General features: G+C 41.6%; 1 protein-coding gene across 1 annotated transcript; it reads right to left on the reverse strand.

Moving 5' to 3' along the window:
* Positions 1-863: 863 nt before the first annotated feature.
* Positions 864-18,076, reverse strand: LOC115088686 (olfactory receptor 2A12-like). Its single transcript, XM_029596941.1, has 3 exons — positions 17,758-18,076; positions 16,835-17,284; positions 864-1,852 (listed from the first exon to the last, which is right to left on the reverse strand). Exons 1-3 carry the CDS (start codon positions 18,074-18,076, stop codon positions 864-866), a joined length of 1,758 nt encoding a protein of 585 aa, XP_029452801.1.
* Positions 18,077-21,117: the final 3,041 nt, after the last annotated feature.

Raw genomic sequence — 21,117 nt, forward strand, 5'->3', positions numbered from 1 at the left:
TTTGGAGTGTTAAATTCCTTGCTCAAGGAGGAATAAGGATATGCACACAACTGCACATTAACATACATTTGTATGCAAAATATTGACTTTTTAAATGAGATCGTAGAAAAGATTTCCTTCTGATAGCACTTCCATGCAGAAGTTGCTCTGTACTTTGGACCACTGGACAAATACTCCAGTATCAGCTAAACTTTTCAGCAAGTCATTTGCAGTGATCTGTGATTTCTGTTTTACAGATATGACCAGTTTTGGGGCCGTTCTATCAAAGATTTCTCTTGGGCTTCCAGATCTTGCCTTTACTTCTATTCACATAAAGATTCATTGAAACATACAATTTGACCAGGTGTGTCTATTATCTAAATTATCAATATTTTGTTTTGCCTGCTTTTGTTTATGTCAGAAAGGGGTGGGGTTGGAGGCAGAATAGGTTAGGAAGATAAAAAACCATACATACATTGCACTTGCTTTAAAGCACCTTCCCCTTAAGTCCTTCGTGTTTTTCTCTGATATAAAATCCCTGAAATTGTAAAGTCCTATTGTTTCTGTCTCCTTGGTCAAACTCTGAGATCTCTCTTTATTTAACTGACACCAGCACCCCACCACCACCCATTGTAATGCAACTCACAACAAGCTAGTTTATACGGTAACATCATGTCTAGCTCATTCTTTATTATGTAAAACCAATGAAAGTCCATTATTTCTTAATTGATCTGATGAATGGAGCATAGGTCACCAAAGGAAGTTGAAAACATATTGTTTATGCAATAAAAATATATCACCTACAAAATATTTGCTGATTTTTATTTCTACTTATGCAAGTCAACTAATATGGCAACCATATTGAAAGGTATAGTAAGTAAATACTATTTGTACAATGATCCTTTGCAAGCTACTAGAATATATTTCTCTATTGCTTTCTTCAGGGAGCTTTTAACTTCCTTGTTCCTCAGGCTATATATCATGGGGTTAAGCACGGGAATCACAATGGAATATATGGTGGACACCATGCTGTCCATTTTGTGTGTGGAACTGGATGCAGGTCTCAGATACATGAAGATCAGAGCTCCATAGTACAAGGCAACAACAGTGATATGGGAAGCACAGGTAGAAAAGGCTTTGCGCCTCCCCTCAGCTGAAGGGATCCTCAGAATGGCTGCAGTGATGTAGACATAGGAGATAAGAATAAGTATCAAGCAGCAAATCCCAAAAAAAATAGCAGAGGCAGACCTCAGGATTTTATTTAGATAGGGGTCACTGCAAGAGAGTTTGACCAATGGTTGGATTTCACAGTACATTCGGTCTATCCCATTGGGTCCACAATAAGGTAAAAGAGTCACAGGGAATGTTTGCAGCACAGAGTTCAGAACACCACAGAACCAGCACATGGCTGCCAAACCTAGGCATACTTGCTTGTTCATAATGAGCATGTAGCGCAAAGGGACACAGATTGCAACGTATCGGTCATAGGCCATCACTGTAAGCATGAGGCACTCTGTGGTTGCACACAAGGTAAAAAGATACGTTTGGGCAAAACACGCAGATGAAGAGATAGTGTTTGAGTTCATCCGAAGGCTCGCCAGTATGTTTGGCATGGTGATAGATGTGTAGCTCATTTCCAGGATAGATAAGTTGCTGAGGAAGAAGTACATGGGGGTTTGGAGGCGAGAGTCCATGGCAATAGCAGTAATGATAAGAGAATTACCCAGCAAGGTCATCAGGTAAAGAGTGAGGAACAATACAAAGAATTCAGCCCGCAGCTGTGGGTACGTGGACAAGCCTAGGAGCAGGAACTCATTCACCCTAGTTTCATTCAGCATTGCCTGAGAGTAGAGGACAACAAAGCAACCAGGAGCTGGAGAAAGAATTGCAGAGAATATTAGATTTAAAGGCTAAGAAAGTATCCTTAATACAGAATAAGACATCTCAGGAGGAAGGGAAAGAAGGCAAGACAATATGGGGTGCGTAGGGTGGGGGTTATCTAGATTTAAGGAGTAAGCCCATGAATTTCCAACTGTGTTATTTATGTGACTTTTAAGGGTATAATTGCTTTTATGTCTTTTTTTGCCTGGAGTCAACTTCTTCAGTTTCTTGCAAACATGGAATTGTAAAATATAGCAAAACTGGAAAATGTTGGCAATTTTCAACTTTTTTTTTAAACTTTTCATTAAATTATATTAAATGCATGTTAGAGTTAAATATTTATGTCTTTCTATGTTATTGTGCCTCTTACTTGGCCCTGATTAATTCTACATTGTGGGGCCTATGCATTAAAGCTTTCTATGCATGCTAAGGCCATTTAATGTGTACAAACACATTATGCTATGTACAGAGGTCCTAGTGCACATTCACCTGAACTAGACCTTAGCATATACATTCTAAAATTATCTGCATGTACATGCACGTCAGATGAAATGAGGCTGTAGCTGGTGTGCACCTAATAGCATTGCATGTTCTTCTCTGTGAGCTATTTAGCACCGTTTCTAAGTCCTAAAAATTAATACCTAACTAGGCTAGATGCTAATTTTTTAACTTACATTTTTTATTAAGAGCTCAGTTAACAGAATGCATCTGATGAAGGAGATGGGACTGTTGAAGCAAGAGGTGTTGGGTGTGTGGAGTAGAGAACAGGGGAGAACTGGAGGAGATTTAGGGAACAAGATAGAGAGAGTAGGTAGCAAACATGGAGAGACACTAACATATAATTGAACATTTCAAAAACAAAATTGCATATCTATATAGACAAAGATTCACCAGTGATAACTATTTCGCAAATATTTTTGAACCATTGCAAATAAAGGCTCATCCCACAAGCTTCAATTGAGCACCAGGACTGAGCTGCAATATTGCATTCATTGCATGGGTTCTATGTCTTGCATAGTCTCAGGTAGTATGAGTAATAATCTGCAAGACAGGTGCTGCAGTGGAGCCAAGGCTGCAGCAATTGAGCCATCGTTACCTCACAAAATGCACTGAGTAAGAACTAGGAGGGATGCCTATAAGGCAGTCTCTTCCCACTCAAGCTTTGAGGCCTTTTGGTCTCTGTTTGTGAGGCTGTTGCTGCAATGAATGGAGTGGAAGCCACAGAAGCTTGTGTGGGATCGGGCGCATTGGGTGGAATTATCAGCTGCTGTTACAGGGTGATAGCTATCGGAATTGCTCTGTTTAATTTGTTTAGAGACAAGTCTTCCGAAGCTTTAGTATGAGCAGCTAGCAACGTGCTGTTGCTACCCCAATACAATAGGTTTCTTGTAGAGGGGAGATGAGCAAATGCTGGTGGTGCCCTTCAGACTCAGAGTTGGGAAATATTCTTTCCTGGTATCAATAGGATGGATGTGCTCGACCAGCTAAGGCACTTGCTCTTGCCAAACCTTCTCATCCTTGGAAAAGATCTGATTTGTGGGCTTTTGGTCTATTTTCTAGGGATGTGCATTTATTTAATAACAAATGGTAATTCAAACCATTTTGGCTTCTTTTGTTAAATCTGAAATGAATCAAAAATACCCCTGACCCCCCCACCAAAACACACACACAAAATCTAATTTTCATTTGGTTTGGAAAATAGCATGCACTGTTCTCTGACATGAATGAGAACAAAGGTAATCAAAAAACCCCAAACCCCAGAAAATGAAATACAGGCCAAAACATCTCAAAAAGAAAGAAACAAGCCAAAATGAAAATCATGGCTTTGCGCATCCCTTGTTTTTTTCTCTTCTGAACGTTTCTTTAGTGTTTTACCTTGTCTTCTAGGGTCCAGAAGCTCTCTTGTTTCTGCCTTCAGCACTGACAACCATCCCTATGTACCAGACTTACTTATATACGAGCGCTCCACAAAGGGGTTGAGCTAAGATGAAAGAACTCCACATGTTTAGTTTATCAAGTACACACAATTTTTATAGCAGCTTCATGCTATTTGACACACAAAACAGTACTAATGCACAGATGCTAGAGTTTTATGGGTTAGCATGAATACTAATACATGAATGCTCTGAGGGTGCAAGATAAAATTTAGTGCATAGGCTAAGTGGCATTTTAGCATTAATGCAAAAAAAATTGTCAGTATTAGTTTTAGTGTATATGACCCTAAAATTAGTAATATGCAAATTTCTTCAATCTACAAGCTAGGTTTTTAAACCTGCATTGGATCACAAATCTGTTTAAAAGAAGTAGGGCTGTTATTGGAAAAATCAGCTGAGCCAAGGAAGTCTAGCAGCTGACTCCAGCAAAATCGCTATGGCTCAACAGATTTCCAGGAATCTGCTGATGACCTCTGTGGATTTGCCAGAAATTCAATGCAGAAAACCTAACAGATTATTTCTATTGATCTTGGACAAATCTGTAATTTTTTTCAAAGTTGAACCAGGCTGCAATCTTTCGTGTTCAATTTTGAATTGAACAGTTTCACACATTGCTCTTTATTATATTTTAAACTTAATCCTGCATTATACAAGCAAGAATTCATATTACAGGCTACATTACTTAAGAGACGAAATCACAATTAAATATTCCAGAACTCTACCAAAGTAATCCTTTGTGTTTTTTCATTCTTTTCTCCCTGAACTCAAATAAGTTATTAAGTAATTATCCCCTTACAAATCTTTACTCACCACCGTTCCTCTTTTTTCTCTCTCCCAGTTATCTTACCCCTGTTTTTTTGTAATTGCTTCCCCTTGCAGCAGTTTAGTTCTACTGTTTTATGCACCCCTTGTTTCTATGTAAACCAGCATGATGTGACTTGTTCATGAATGCCGGTATATAAAAAACCTGAATAAATAAAAAAAATAACTCTGAAGTTCTCAGTATTCTTAATTAGAACATTCAGGAAAGATACAACTCAAAAAAAGAATAAAAAAGGGTAATTAAATGCATGACCTATTATGCTCCAAGACATTTAAATTGTAAGTCCTGATATAATTGGGGCACTCAAAAAGTAATTCATGCCCAAAACAAGCAGACAAGCTTCAAACAAGTTTATACTACTAGTGCATCAAAAAGAACACCAGGGTTTAAGATGCTACAGAACAGGCTACTAGCAGTATCATACATCAATACTTATGCAGTTTGAGATCAACTAACTCATCTGGCTGCTTTTAAAAATATACTTATATTTGTAAAAGAAATCAATTGATCCCAGTCATAAAAATGATACACTTCCTTGGTTCCATGAATACTGCATCTGCAGTGACACCTCAATTCAAATTATTTTCCAATTTCTGGGGTGGATTTATCAAAATGCGGTAAGTACCACATGCGTTAGCAAACGGGGTGTGTTTTATGCTAATATAGCATTTATCGCAATTTGCGCTAATTACCTGTGCGAAGAGCTAAGTTAGTGCAAATTACGATACCATTTCAGATTCTGCAATGTTCTCTCAACCTAGCTATCAAGCTAGGTTGAGAGAACATTGCCCAAATCTCATCTTGCAGTGAGTTTCCTCACTCCGAAGGCCAGCAAATCTTCACAAGAGACCACTGTTCTGTTCATAGGTATCACGTAGAATGTCAAAGTGGCCCCTAACCCCCTACACCCTCTTACCTAAACCTCACCTCGAGTTACTAGGTGGGCCTACCATAGGGATACAAATACCTACCTATGGGCCATGATATTATGTCCAATATCTCTCTCTCTCTCTCTCTCTCTCTCTCTCTCTCTCTCTCTCTCTCTCTCTCTCTCTCTCTCTCTCTCTCTCTCTCTGAAATCAGACTTACAGGAGACATCACAGCAGCTATTGCACAGCCTAATACAATCAAATGAGGTGTAGTTAAAATTGTTGTTTTGGCTGTGTGATAGCTCTTCACAGACAGGCTAACCCAGCCCACTCTCCACTCCTATTTTCAGAATTTGCATCGCACCATACGATATGGTGCGATCGCATGTGGTAAGGGCCTATCGCATGCAAAAACGCCTTATCGCATTTTGAAAAATGTCCCCCTCTGTTTGCTCTTAATGCAAAAATGAATCCTGGAAGTATTGGGTGGCTCTAATTACATCTGAAGATGCATGAATTATTAAATTTAGAAATGGCATGTTTCCTCTCCTTGATTAAAGCAAGTGCTCTGTCTAAATTTAGCAGGCTCTAGCACAAAGGAAACTAGTACTATCATCATCATCATCATTTGTATAGTACATACCAGACATATGCAGTAGAGATGTGAATCGTGTGCCAGATCGTCTTAACGATCAGATTCGGCTTGGGGGGGGGGAAATCTGATCGTTAAGATATGTGAATTGGAATCGTTTCCAATTCCAATTCACATCGCTAATTTTTTTTTTTAGGGAGGCCCGCGCCTCTAAAAAAAAACAACCCACCCGACCCTTTAAATCGACCCCACCCTCCAGACCCCCCCAAAACCTTTTAAAATTACCTGGTGGTCCAGGCGGGCCTCGGGGAGAGATCCAGGGGGGCCTCTATACTCTATAATAGGGGCTGATGAGTAAAGATGGCCGGCGCCATCTTTAAAGATGGCGCCGGCCATCCAGTGCTCCTACCATGTGACAGGGGCCGGCCAATGGCACGGATACCCTGTCACATGGTAAGGGCAAAGGGGCATCGGCGCCATTTTTTTTTAGAACAGCTGATGCCTGGGAACGGGAAATCTCTCCCCGAGGCCCCCCTGGATCTCTCCCCGAGGCCCCCCTGGACCACCAGGTAATTTTAAAAGGTTTTGGGGGGGGGGGGGTCGGGAGGGTGGGGTTGATTTAAAGGGTCGGCTGGGTTGGGTTTTTTTAGCGGCGCGGGCCTCCCTAAAAAAAAAATTAGCGATGTGAATTGGAATCGGAAACGATTCCAATTCACATATCTTAACGATCAGATTCCCCCCCCCCCCCAGCCGAATCTGATCGTTAAGACGATCTGGCACACGATTCACATCTCTACTGCATATGTCTGGTATGTACTATACAAATGATGATGATGATGATGATAGTACTAGTTTCCTTTGTGCTAGAGACTGCTAAATTTAGACAGAGCACTTGCTTTAATCAAGGAGAGGAAACATGCCGTTTCTAAATTTAATAATTCATGCATCATCAGATGTAATTAGGGCCACCCAATACTGCCAGGATTCATTTTTGCATTAAGAGCAAACAGAGGGGGTCATTTTTCAAAATGCGATAAGGCGTTTTTGCATGCGATAGGCCCTTACCACATGCGATCGCACCATATCGTATGGTGCGATGCAAATTCTGAAAATAGGAGTGGAGAGTGGGCTGGGTTAGCCTGTCTGTGAAGAGCTATCACACAGCCAAAACAACAATTTTAACTACACCTCATTTGATTGTATTAGGCTGCTGTGATGTCTCCTGTAAGTCTGATTTCAGAGAGAGAGAGAGAGAGAGAGAGAGAGAGAGAGAGAGAGAGGAGAGAGAGAGAGAGAGAGAGAGAGAGAGAGAGAGAGAGAGAGAGAGAGAGAGAGAGAGAGATTGGACATAATATCATGGTCCATAGGTAGGTATTTGTATCCCTATGGTAGGCCCACCTAGTAACTCGAGGTGGGGTTTAGGTAAGAGGGTGTAGGGGGTTAGAGGCCACTTTGACATTCTATGTGATGCCTATGAACAGAACAGTGGTCTCTTGTGAAGATTTGCTGGCCTTTGGAGTGAGGAAACTCTCCAAGATGAGATTTGGGCAATGTTCTCTCAACCTAGCTTGATAGCTAGGTTGAGAGAACATTGCAGAATCTGAAATGGTATCGCAATTTGCACTAACTTAGCTCTTCGCACAGGTAATTAGCGCAAATTGCGATAAATGCTATATTAGCATAAAACACACCCCTTTTGCTATCGCATGTGGTACTTACCGCATTTTGATAAATCCACCCCAGAAATTGGAAAATAATTTGAATTGAGGTGTCACTGCAGATGCAGTATTCATGGAACCAAGGAAGTGTATCATTTTTATGACTGGGATCAATTGATTTCTTTTACAAATATAAGTATATTTTTAAAAGCAGCCAGATGAGTTAGTTGATCTCAAACTGCATAAGTATTGATGTATGATACTGCTAGTAGCCTGTTCTGTAGCATCTTAAACCCTGGTGTTCTTTTTGATGCACTAGTAGTATAAACTTTTTTGAAGCTTGTCTGCTTGTTTTGGGCATGAATTACTTTTTGAGTGCCCCAATTATATCAGGACTTACAATTTAATTGTCTTGGAGCATAATAGGTCATGCATTTAATTATTTAAAGGCTTTTATATACCGGAGTTCATGCACTAGTGCATACCACTTCGGTTTACACAGAACAAGGATCAGAAAATTACATCAAACAGATTGAACAATTAAACAAATATACAATTACATCCAACAACTGGGTATAAATAACATGGCTAACTTAGTAGGAACTTAGAGTTTGAGGTAAAGGAGAGAAATAGTACCAAGTGGTAACAGAACAATGTTAATAGCTAAATAATAAATATAAATAGTAAATACAAATTCTTATAATAAATACAGGTGCTTACAGATTACAGTCTTCATGAAAAGTTTACGTCTACAGAACAGGGTTAAGTAAATAAGAACTGGCGGTTATTTCTTTAGGAGTGAAGACTTCAAAAACTGAGGTTACATCTGGCTTAAGAGGTATTGGTGTAGCATGCTCAAATATTTAATGATTTGGAATTGTGAGACCAAGGATAAAAATTAGGAGTTGTTTGATATGATTACAAAAGCGAGAATGATTCAAGTTCTGGGATGTGGTTCTGAGCTAAACCTTTAAGTGTAGGCTTTTGTAAAGAGCCACGTCTTGAGTTTCTTTTTGAATGTTCGAGTACACGTTTCGAGGCGAATGTCCGTGGGGAGGGCATTCCAATGAAGGGGGCTGGCAGTCGAGAATGCACGTTTCTTGAGTGAGGACTTGGCTGAAGGTACGTGTAAGGTGCCTAAGTATCTGTTTCTGATTGGTCTTGAAGACTCGTGTAGGCGAAGTGGAAGGCTTAGATCTAGCGACGTTTGTGAATGGATGTTCTTGTGTGTTATAGTTAGCACTTTGAAAATGATTCTGGATCTGATGGGGAGCCAGTGTAAGTGTTTTAGTATGGGTGTTATGTGTTCACTTCTGCTGGTGTTAGTAAGAATCCTTGCGGCGGAGTTCTGCAACATTTGCAGAGGTTTTGTGGTAATGGTTGGAAGGTCAATAAGCAGAGAGTTGCAGTAATCGATTTTGGAAAATAGTATTGTTTGGAGGACTGTTCTGAAGTCCTGAAAATGTAGGAGAGGTTTCAGCTTTTTCAGAATATGTAGTTTATAATAGCATTCTTTCGTTAGCATTAATTACCCTTTTTTATTCTTTTTTTGAGTTGTATCTTTCCTGAATGTTCTAATTAAGAATACTGAGAACTTCAGAGTTATTTTTTTTATTTATTTAGGTTTTTTATATACCGGCATTCATGAACAAGTCACATCATGCTGGTTTACATAGAAACAAGGGGTACATAAAACAGTAGAACTAAACTGGTGCAAGGGGAAGCAGTTACAAAAAAACAGGGGTAAGATAACTGGGAGAGAGAAAAAAGAGGAACGGTGGTGAGTAAAGATTTGTAAGGGGATAATTACTTAATAACTTATTTGAGTTCAGGGAGAAAAGAATGAAAAAACACAAAGGATTACTTTGGTAGAGTTCTGGAATATTTAATTGTGATTTCGTCTCTTAAGTAATGTGGCCTGTAATATGAATTCTTGCTTGTATAATGCAAGATTAAGTTTAAAATATAATAAAGAGCAATGTGTGAAACAGTTCAATTCAAAATTGAACACGAAAGATTGCAGCCTGGTTCAGCTTTGAAACAAATTACAGATTTGCCCAAGATCAATAGAAATAATCTGTTAGGTTTTCTGCATTGAATTTCTGGCAAATCCACAGAGGTCATCAGCAGATTCCTGGAAATCTGTTGAGCCATAGCGATTTTGCTGGAGTCAGCTGCTAGATTTCCTTGGCTCAGCTGATTTTTCCAATAACAGCCCTACTTCTTTTAAACAGATTTGTGATCCAATGCAGGTTTAAAAACCTAGCTTGTAAACCTGGATTGAAGACATTTTAAAATTACCTGGTGGTCCAGGGGGGCCTCGGGGAGAGATCCAGGGGGGCCTCATGGAGAGATCCAGGGGGGCCTCGGTGAGAGATTTCCCATTCCCAGGCATCAGCTGTTCTAAAAAAGAATGGCGCCGATGCCCCTTTGTCCTTACCAACTGACAGGGTATCCGTGCCATTGGCTGGCCCCTGTCACATGGTAGGAGCACTGGATGGCCGGCGCCATCTTTAAAGATGCGCCGGCCATCTTTACTCATCAGCCTGTTTGAGACAGGTATGGAATGTCCTCCATAATTCTGTCTGATACACAGAGAATTTCACTCGCCCATTTAGAGCCCAGATTGATAAATATGTTGCTTGAGAAGGAAGAATTGAGGTTTCTGGTATTAAAAGCAATGTCAAAGACATGAGTTTTTAGACTGCTTTTTAATCAGGTAAGAGAGGGAATCTAGAGCATGTGTTCAGGAGCCTATTCCAAGCATTTGGTGTGGCAAGGTAGAAGACATGGAGACAAGATATGGTGATGGGGGAAAGGGCCCAGATAGGAGCTGCATACCTTGGAAAGGCAATGTCCTTTCGTGGATTGCAAACTGGCTAAAAGACAGGAAACAGAGAGTAGGATTAAATGGGCAATTTTCTCAGTGGAAGGGAGTGGACAGTGGAGTGCCTCAGGGATCTGTTTTGGGACCCTTACTTTTCAATATATTTATAAATGATCTGGAAAGAAATACGACGAGTGAGATAATCAAATTTGCAGATGACACAAAATTGTTCAGAGTAGTTAAATCACAGGCAGATTGTGATGAATTGCAGGAAGACCTTGTGAGACTGGAAATTTGGGCATCCAAATGGCAGATGAAATTTAATGTGCATAAGTGCAAGGTGATGCATATAGGGAAAAATAACCCATGCTATAATTACACAATGTTGGGTTCCATATTAGGTGCTACAACCCAAGAAAGAGATCTAGGTGTCATAGTGGATAAGACATTGAAATCGTCAGTACAGTGTGCTGCGGCAGTCAAAAAAGCAAACAGAATGTTGGGAATTATTAGAAAGGGAATGGTGAATAAAACAGAAAATGTTATAATGCCTCTGTATCGCTCCATGGTGAGACTGCACCTTGAATACTGTGAACAATTCTGGTCGCCGCATCTCAAAAAAGATATAATTGCGATGGAGAAGGTACAGAGAAGGGCTACCAAAATGATAAGGGGAATGGAACAACTCCCCTATGAGGAAAGATTAAAGAGGTTAAGACTTTTCAGCTTGGAGAAGAGACAACTGAGGGGGGATATGATAGAGGTGTTTAAAATCATGAGAGGTCTAGAACGGGTAGATGTGAATCGGTTATTTACTCTTTCGGATAGTAGAAAGACTAGGGGGCACTCCATGAAGTTAGCATGGGGCACATTTAAAACTAATCGGAGAAAGTTCTTTTTTACTCAACGCACAATTAAACTCTGGAATTTGTTGCCAGAGGATGTGGTTAGTGCAGTTAGTATAGCTGGGTTTAAAAAAGGATTGGATAAGTTCTTGGAGGAGAAGTCCATTACCTGCTATTAAGTTCACTTAAAGAATAGCCACTGCCATTAGCAATGGTTACATGGAATAGACTTAGTTTTTGGGTACTTGCCAGGTTCTTATGGCCTGGATTGGCCACTGTTGGAAACAGGATGCTGGGCTTGATGGACCCTTGGTCTGACCCAGTATGGCATTTTCTTATGTTCTTACCTAATGAAAAAAGATTTGTGAAAAAGAGCGTATACGGAAATAAGAGAGGAGAAGGAATGAGGAGCTACAGAGTGAACTGAATACACTTCTAGGCAATCATAACATGTCTGAATTTTATGTAGAAGCAGACAGTGATTTCAGAAGAGGAGTTACATGATCATGATACTGTTGAAAGTAAATAAATCTTGCTGCTGAATGTTTTTCAGACTTCAGTGGTAAAATCGTGGGATGAAGGTTGCAGTAGTCAAATTGAGAGATAAGGAGAGAGTGGCTAAGGGTTCTGGCAGTACCGTAATAAAGTTGCTTTACTTCATGATACCAAATTATGTATCACTGCCTGCTCACATTTATCAGTATTATCAGTATTGTTTAGATTATTAGGCCAAAATGTTGAACTCTATAATTAATTGAATCTATTATATCCATTTGCAATATTTTTCCTTTATCAAAATCTTTTATAGGTAGATACACAGTTCTTAAAGTAAGGGCTGAATGCCCTTGCAGTATCATTAAAACTATTCAAAATTATATTTTGGAGCCTTGCTGGTGGCTCAGTGGCATGGCTATACACTGACATATGATTATAGGGTTCCTGAAGGAGGCTGAGGACTGTCGCTCAAAAACTGAACTAGAGGAGATGTGAGAGGGTACAAAAGAGAGGAAAAAATCCCTGGGTAGTTGTGAATGAAGGTTCTTGGCACTAGATTTCAGCTCGGACAACAGAGAGGAGGAGGAAGTTACCCAACCCCTTACCCCCCCCCCCCCCAAAAAAAAAAACCACCCCAAAACAACACACATTATAAATAGATTTAATCCAGATATATTATCCAGAAGAGGTATTTCATGAACCTCAGACCTTTTGCCTTAAATTGATTCTCTAATGATCTTCAGTAAGAATCATTATCTTAGACAAGTGTTGAAGATAAAGTGTATTGGTCATGCTAGAACTTTTACTACACTTCCTCATCACTTCTTTAGTGCTGTACAAATACACATAAAAGACAGTCCCTGCTCTGTAGAGCTTAAAATATAATCAAGTCAAATGCACTAGACAACTGATTCAGCTCATCTTGCATTATCAGACTGAATTTACCCGGGTATTTACACTTTGCTGAACAAAGTGAATGTCTTCCCACAAGAGCAGCGTGCAGTCTAACCGTCATTTGCCACAATGTCTCTAGATGTCCCAAACGGACTGTAGGTGAATTTGTAGACATTACTAATGCATAGCTATTACCATGAAGGGAAGAGGGAAGGGTGTGAAAGAATACTACCCTCAGTGCAGCCAATTAAAAACAATGGCAGTAAATTCATACAGAATAATTTATGACATGAATTTCAGATTTACTGGAAATAGTTTCTCTTTTTGTTAGCTCAAAGAACAATGAACTTAACTGGCAGTGGAAAATAAGCTATGTGCAAAAAGAAATGTGCCATTTTTATTAAATATATCATATTGTAATTATGGTGATGCTTTGAAAATAAACTTCCTTATTTGTGTTAACACTCCAAACAAAGCAAAAATGATCCTAGTTTATTATCTATTTATAGTCAAAGTGCACAAATAATTATACAAAATCCAATCCTACCAGTACATTTCAGATACCAGTTTCTTTACACTGATCTATGTACTCAAAAACTGATCGGTATGTCACTATATACTTATCTCATTGCGTGTGTAAGATACCTATCAACTTTTCTTTCATGGCCTTTTCTCAAGCTGAATGTACACCACTCAGTCTCAGTGGAATCCATGTACCCGAAAACTCTCACTGCGCCAGATTCTGGTTTAAATATACCTTGCTGTATTGTACCTTGTTTAATGTCCTGGATGTCCTTGATTACTGAAGATGATTCATTGTTCTTTCACTAATAAGAGGTAGTGTAATAAGGTCAGAGCTGACTGAAAGAATGAAATGTTGGTCCTCAATAAAGAATTCATATCTCAATAAATAACAAAATCATTAATTGTCCTGGGTATTACTAAGAGGGTGTTGGCTTCCTGATCATCTGCATGGCCAATAAGTTGCAATGGGCCTTGTTAAGAAGAGTATTGAATAATAGAGGAAAAACATGGATAAGTGTCTCCAGTGACTAATTGATTTGATATGTCTGATTCACTGGAGTTCATTCTGTGCAACAAGATTAAAGAAACTCAGCAATCAGAATAACCCTAAAATATAGCTTATAAAATGGGGTAACCTTGACCCAGCATTCATCAACCATACTCATGAAACTATGGCATCTTAATTCTATAGAGAATTGAATCATATGCCGTGTAACTCCCTGCCTTTAGTATCAGCATTCAGACATGCCAGTGTTAATTGAACAGTTTGCAAAAAGACTCAGGACGCTGGGGTAGATTTTATAAATGTACGCACGGGCGTACATTTGTTCGTGCACCAGGCGCAAACAAGTCGGCGCGTGCAAGGGGGTGCATATTTGTGCAACCTGCGCGTGGCGAGCCCAGCGCCGCTGCCTGTTCCTTCCGAGGCCGCTCTGAAATCGGAGCGGCCTCGGAGGGAATTTTCCTTCCATCTCCCCTCACCTTCCCCTCCCTTCCCCTACCTAACCCACCCCCCCACCCCGGCCCTATGTAACCCCCCCCTACCTTTGTTGGCAGATTTACGCCTGCGGAAAGCAGGCGTAAATCTGCGCGCGCCAGCGGGCTGCTGGCACGCCATCACCCGACCCGGGGGCTGGTCCAGAGGCCTCAACCACGCCCCCGGGCCGGCGCCACGCCCCCAGGCCCGCCCCCGAAATGCCGCGTTACTCGCGGCCCGCCCCCAAAACGCCACGTCACTCGCGGCATGCCCCCCCAACACGCCCCCGACACGCCCCTCCATGCAAGCCCCGGGACTTACGCGCGTCCCAGGGCTTGCGCGCGCCACCGAGCCTATGCAAAATAGGCTCAGCGCGCGCAGGGGGGGTTTGGGGTAGGTTTTCGGGGGGTACGCGCATACCCCTTTGAAAATCTACCCCAAAATATGTTAACTCCTTGCATCCTGGTGGTGGTGGGTACAAGTAAAATATGTTAACTCCTTGCATCCTGCAGCAAAAAGAAAAAATAACTAATAATTGTTCTACAGAAACAGCAGAGTCCACAGGGATTCAAAATAAGGCATGAACTTTGCAGAAATTATTTATGAGAGACTAATGAAGGATGCAGGAGACACAACTATATCAAGGAACAATTTATATACAGTGGTATTCAGCTGTTGTGCAAATGAGCAAAAAGTTAAAATGCAAATGTATACACTCTCAGGAAAGAAAATGTGTTTTTTAGTTCTCCCATTCCAGTCAGTAGTACACTTCAAAGAAGTAGGGCTGGAAAATACATCCCTGGGCAGTTGTGAATGAAAATGCATGGCACTAGATTTCAGCTCTGGATCCAAGTGAGCTGTGAAGACAAAGGAGGAAGATGAAATTACATAACACCCCCCCCCCCCCCCCCCCCAAAAAAAAAGTATTTTAAGAACATTTAATCCAGCTGTATTATCCAGAAAAGGTAAGCTAATGAACCTCAGAGTTTCTGCCTTAAATTGTTTCCAAAAGTTCTCTAATGATCTGCAAAATTATTTCAAACAGGTGTTGAAGATGAAGTGTGTCAGTCATGCTCCAACCACTACTACACTGTACAAATTCACATGAGGCAGCCCCTGCTCTAGAGAACTTAAAACCTAATCAAGACAAAAATACTAGAGAAATGGGTCAGCTCATCTTGCATTATCAGACTGAATTTACCCAAGTATGTATACCTTGAAGAACAAAGTGAAGAGCAGTGTGCAATCTAACCATCATTTGCCACAATGTCTCTAGATGTCCCAAACGGACTGTAGGTGAATTTGTAGACATTATTAATGCATAATAGGGGTGTGCATTTGTTTCTAACGTATTTCTCATCCGCAACGTATAGGGCCCTATTTGTTGTATTCGTGGGGAAGCGAAACGTATCGCGATTCCCCATGAATACACTGAATCCGCCGAATTATTTGGCCGCCTAAAGGACCCAATTTAAACAAACCCCCCACCCTCCTGACACCCCCCCCCCCAAGACTTACCAAAACTCCCTGGTGGTCCAGCGGGAGCCATCCCCTGCACTCACACCCTTGCTGCTGGTTTCAAAATGGTGCCGATAGCCTTTGACCTACTATGTCACAGGGGCTACCGGTGCCATTGGTCAGCCCCTGTCACATGGCCATCGGCGCCATCTTGTGGTCCTATCATGTGACAGGGGCTGACCAATGGCACCGGTAGCCCCTGTGACATAGTAAGGGCAAAAGCTATCGGCGCCATTTTGATTACTGGCAGTCAACGGCCCGAGTGCAGGAGATTGCTCCCGGACCCCCGCTGGACCACCAGGGACTTTTGGCTCATCTTGGGGGACCCTCCTGACCTCCACAAGACTTGCCAAAAGTCCAGCGGAGGTCCGGGAGCGACCTCTTGCACGCCGGCCGTCGGATGCCAGGATTCAAAATGGCGCCGATAGCCTTTGCCCTTACTATGTCACAGGGGCTACCGGTGCCAGTCTGGTGCATAGATAAACTTACAGGTGAGTACAGTATCATGCCACTTAATGGTACATGGAGTAGTATATTGCATAACATTTGAAGTTCCCGTAAGCCCAGTAATAGTCTGTGTTTCTGACGTTAGGGACATGCTAGATGGTAAATGCCTTAGAACTAAGACAGCTGCACCTGTATGAATCAAAAAGTCAACATATGTAGCGCCATTTAACAAACGTCTGGCGTATATTTCATGTTTATGAATGGGGACATGGATATCAGCTACTAACAATGGCATGTGTACCTCAGCAAAATCTAACTGGGCCTGGCGTCATTGTGGAGGTGGGGCAAACTGGCTCCGACTTCCACTATTGTTCCAAACATTGGGATTGAATTGATGCACAGGTCTACGTATCCCCCCTCTTGAGGGAAATCTACCTCTTGTATATCCTTTCTGGTATGTGGGGGCATTGCCAGGGTAGTGCAATCGCGGGCGAAGTGACCCATTTGCCCACACTGAAAACACTGGAGACTCAGCAAGCGACGTTGCGAGGTTGGCCAATCAGGGGCATACCTTCCTTCCTCACGTTCCCAAATTCCCCTATCTCTTTCCCAATCCCAGGGTCCAGATTGAGGATCTCTATCCATTGGGTGTCCTTGTCCTCTAAATCCCCCCCTTTGAGTATGGCTAGACCCAGAAGACTGATAAAAAAGCTCGGGTCTTCACTTTCTCTAGTATTCTGCTCACTTACTTTTTGGCCTTCAAACCCTCTAAGCTGCAGCACACAGACCTTAGCTTGTGCCTTCACTAATTCCTCCTGTGGCTTCTCCCTTGCTTCCTCAAACTTGTGCACATGGTGTAAAATATGACTATTCATTTGTGCCCAATGCATGTCTGCTAGTCCCACCAATGAGGTGAGAGTGTTACGTAATTTATCAGGGAGTGTCTGTATGAACATGTGACAGAAAACAGGAAGCGAATTAGGATCACTATAAAGAGCTCCCATCTCCTGATTAAACATGTCTTGGAAAGAATGTAAATGGGAATCAAAAGCAGTAGCCTTAGGATTCCAACGGGCTGCGGACAGGCATGCATAATCTCTCTGCTTAGGGTATATGTGTCGAAGTGCTGTCCATATGTCAAGGCGATGTGAATTAAAAGCATCTCCATCATAAATATGTGTCTGCATTACTTCCTGGCGATTGGCCTGTGCCCACACAGCTGTTTGTTCCAACCCAGGAGTTTGGGCAAATAAAGCTTTTATATCCCCTATTACTAATTGCATTCCCATAGTAAGTTTCTCTAAAGCTATAATCCAACTGTCTGCACCTCGAGAGAGGGGCGGCAAGCTGGAAAGAATTGTGCGTAAGTCAATGAATGTCCAGGGGACATACACAAGACGTGGCACACCCTCAGTTGTAGTTTTTGTCACAACTGGCAAAGCATACACTGTATCCTTTTCTGTTCTAGAAGCAGTATGGGTGGCATATGCTTACCTTCATATTTTTCCCACACGGACAAACCTTTGGACATATAATCCATCTGTGCCGAGGACCAAGAGAGGTCCGGGATATCTCTAATGGCACTCCGAGCAGTATTCATATCACTTGTGGTCAAAGAGCCCACAAGAGGATAAACTCTCATCTGTGGACTTAAAGCGAGAGTCCATCCATGCAAGGTGTCTAGCCACCTGGTAACATAAAAATAAGAATGTTCCATATCTGCTACATATTCAGCTGGTATACTTTCCCCTAGCTTAGTACTCTCAACATCAGTAACAACATATGCTCCCTCTGTGACCTCCTTGGAAGCCATAGTCCAATGTGGGGCGATACGTACATGACGGTGAGACATCAGGTCAGACAGCTCTTTTTGAAGTGTGGACAAGGGAGGTGTCAGAGTAGGGGGGTAGGGAGTAGGGGGACTAGCGCGGGGCATGGACAAGGGAGGTGTCAGAGTAGGGGGTAGGGAGTAGGGGGACCACCGTGGGGTGTAAGGGCAATGCCTGTGGGGGACTTGGAGGCCATTGGGGTGTCAAAGGAATGTGGAGGAAGTGATGGTGATGGTGAATCGGGAACACGAACCTGAACCAGCAGGAGGTGTTCCCGATTCACCCAAAGAAAGCCTAGGTTCCTCCTTTGAGGTAATATCCTCTCCAATGGAAACACAGTGTAAAGTTCCTTCAACCTTAACAGTCCCAGACATCGGCATATTAATAGGAGCTGTGGGATTCGATTGGGGTCCCTCCTCCAGGGGTGCAGTGGGGACCAAATGTGAAAACCCCATTGGCAGTAACAGTTTCCTCTAAAGATGATGGCTGTATACTCTGCAATAAACACCGTCGAGCATACTGAGGTTCAGTAACAACGGTGTATGGGGGTGATGATTGATTAGACTCTAATTCCTTTTCCAAATATTCAGGAGTCATTTACAAACCAACTATGAACTTGCACGTGATCAGATAATCTCTTAAGGGACTTGGCATTTGATTTATTATATCTGTCCTCTATAAAAGTCATCAACTGCAAAAGCATTGATGGATCAAAGGAGCCATCTACTGGCCACAAGAAAGAAGTGTCCTCCTTAGCCCAAGCCACGCATTTAGAATGGCAAAGTCTAATCATCTTCTCATCTGGCTTGTGCAAAGAAATGACACATTCCAACGGACTTGTAGAATTAATCCTGACAGCAGGCTTGAAACCTCCTATCTTTCTAGACCAGAATGTAGACATTAGAACAATTTACCAATGAGTAAACAAAATAATTTAACAATGACTCCCTTATGAGAAGGAGTTGTATTATTTTTTTTTCCTCTTACCTTGACGAATTTTCACACCAAGTTGTACTCCTGGTGCTTTAACTCCGTTGCAGGGAACGGTGACGTTCAGGCTTTAAACAACGAGACCGAGACAGCCTGCTTGAACAAAAACAAAAAAAGTGAAACTACCCAAACAACATACCTTCAATAGCAGTTTCCTCCCCTTTTGAGAAAACCATTAACACGTAAACTCTGTCAGCCTTCTTCCAGATGACAGTCCCAAGCAGATGTTCCAATCCAGATGCCGGTAACCTCCCGTCTGGTCCGGGACCCCAGCCCGAAGAGCTGCGAAAAGGTCAATGATCTGGTCTGATCAGGCAGGAGAGTCAAATTACAGCTGCAGATGACAATCTCAATCAGCCATCCTCTGCTGCCAATAATGTTGATTCTAAAGAAATGCTGCAGATGTTAAGAAACCTGAGACTTTTATTTAAAGAGAGACAGAAACAAAGACAGAAAAGGAGGGGGAGGAACAAATTGTTTTGTTCCCTGGAGTAGCACAAGTTCACATCAATCGCGTAGACAGCTGGCTACTCACTCATCCAGCAATATTCATGACTTTATATATTCCACATACTGACCAATCAGAGAACAGGCAGGGTCCTCTGTATTCTTAATCTAAAACTAGTATTCAGGTATACAAAGATCAAAATTGTAGAGCATATAGAAAGACATGGTTTAATGGAACACAGTCAACATGGATTTACCCAAGGGAAATCTTGCCTAACAAATCTGCTTCATTTTTCTGAAGGGGTTAATAAACATGTGGATAAAGGTGAACCGGTAGATGTAATATATTTGGATTTACAGAAGTCCCTCATGAGAGGCTTCTAAGAAAACTAAAAAGTCATGGAATAGGAGGCAATGTCCTTTCATGGATTACAAACTGGTTAAAAGACAGGAAACAGAGAGTAAGATTAAATGGTCAATCTTTTCAGTGGAAAATGGTAAACAATGGAGTGCCTCAGGGACCTGTACTTGGACCGGTGCTTTTCAATATATATATAAATGATCTGGAAAGGAATACGACAAGTGAGGTAATCAAAATTGCGGGTGATACAAAATTATTCAGAGTAGTTAAATCACAAGCGGATTGTGATGCATTACAGGAGGACCTTGCAAGACTGGAAGATTGGGCATCCAAATGGCAGATGAAATTTAATGTGGACAAGTGCAAGGTGTTGCATATAGGGAAAAATAACCCTTGCTGTAGTTACACGATGTTAAGTTCCATATTAGGAGCTACTACCCAGGAAAAAGATCTAGGCATCATAGTGGATAATACTTTAAAATTGTCAGCTCAGTGTGCTGCAGCAGTCAAAAAAGCAAACAGAATGTTAGGAATTATTAGGAAGGGAATGGTTAATAAAACATAAAATGTCATAATGCCTCTATATCACTCCATGGTGAGACCACACCTTGAATTCGGCATACAATTCTAGTCGCCACATCTCAGAAAAGATATAGTTGCGATGGAGAAGGTACAGAGAAGGGCAACCAAAATGATAAAGGGGATGGAACAGCTCTCCTATGAGGAAAGGCTGAAGAGGTTAGGGCTGTTCAGCTTGAAGAAGAGATGGCTGAGGGGGGATATGCTAGAGGTCTTTAAGATCATGAGAGGTCTTGAATGAGTAGATGTGAATCGGTTATTTACACTTTCGAATAATAGAAGGACTAGGGGGCATTCCATGAAGTTAGCAAGTAGTACATTTAAGACTAGTCGTAGAAAATTCTTTTTCACTCAACGCACAATAAAGCTCTGGAATTTGTTGCCAGAAGATGTAGTTAGTGCAGTTAGTGTAGCAGGGTTCAAAAAAGTCCATTAACGGCTATTAATCAAGTTTACTTAGGGAATAGCCACTGCTATTAATTGCATCAGTAGCATGGAATCTTCTTAGTGTTTGGGTACTTGCCAGGTTCTTGTGGTCTGGTTTGGCCTCTGTTGGAAACAGGATGCTGGGCTTGATGGACCCTTGGTCTGACCCAGCATGGCAATTTCTTATGTTCTTATGTTTTTATGTGATGGAAAAACAATCAC

This window comes from Rhinatrema bivittatum, chromosome 3 (genome assembly GCF_901001135.1).
Source record: "Rhinatrema bivittatum chromosome 3, aRhiBiv1.1, whole genome shotgun sequence".
NCBI lineage: Eukaryota > Metazoa > Chordata > Amphibia > Gymnophiona > Rhinatrematidae > Rhinatrema > Rhinatrema bivittatum.

Excerpts from the sequence above, each read along its gene's own strand:
- LOC115088686 (XM_029596941.1), bottom strand. The coding sequence starts at position 18,076 with ATGGCTTCCAAGGAGGTCACAGAGGGAGCATATGTTGTTACTGATGTT. Across the intron at positions 17,285-17,757 it reads CGTGTGGGAAAAATATGAAG|ACATGTTTAATCAGGAGATG; the intron begins GTAAGCATATGC and ends ATTCTTTCCAAG. Across the intron at positions 1,853-16,834 it reads TGGGAACGTGAGGAAGGAAG|CTCCTGGTTGCTTTGTTGTC; the intron begins GTATGCCCCTGA and ends TTCTTTCTCCAG.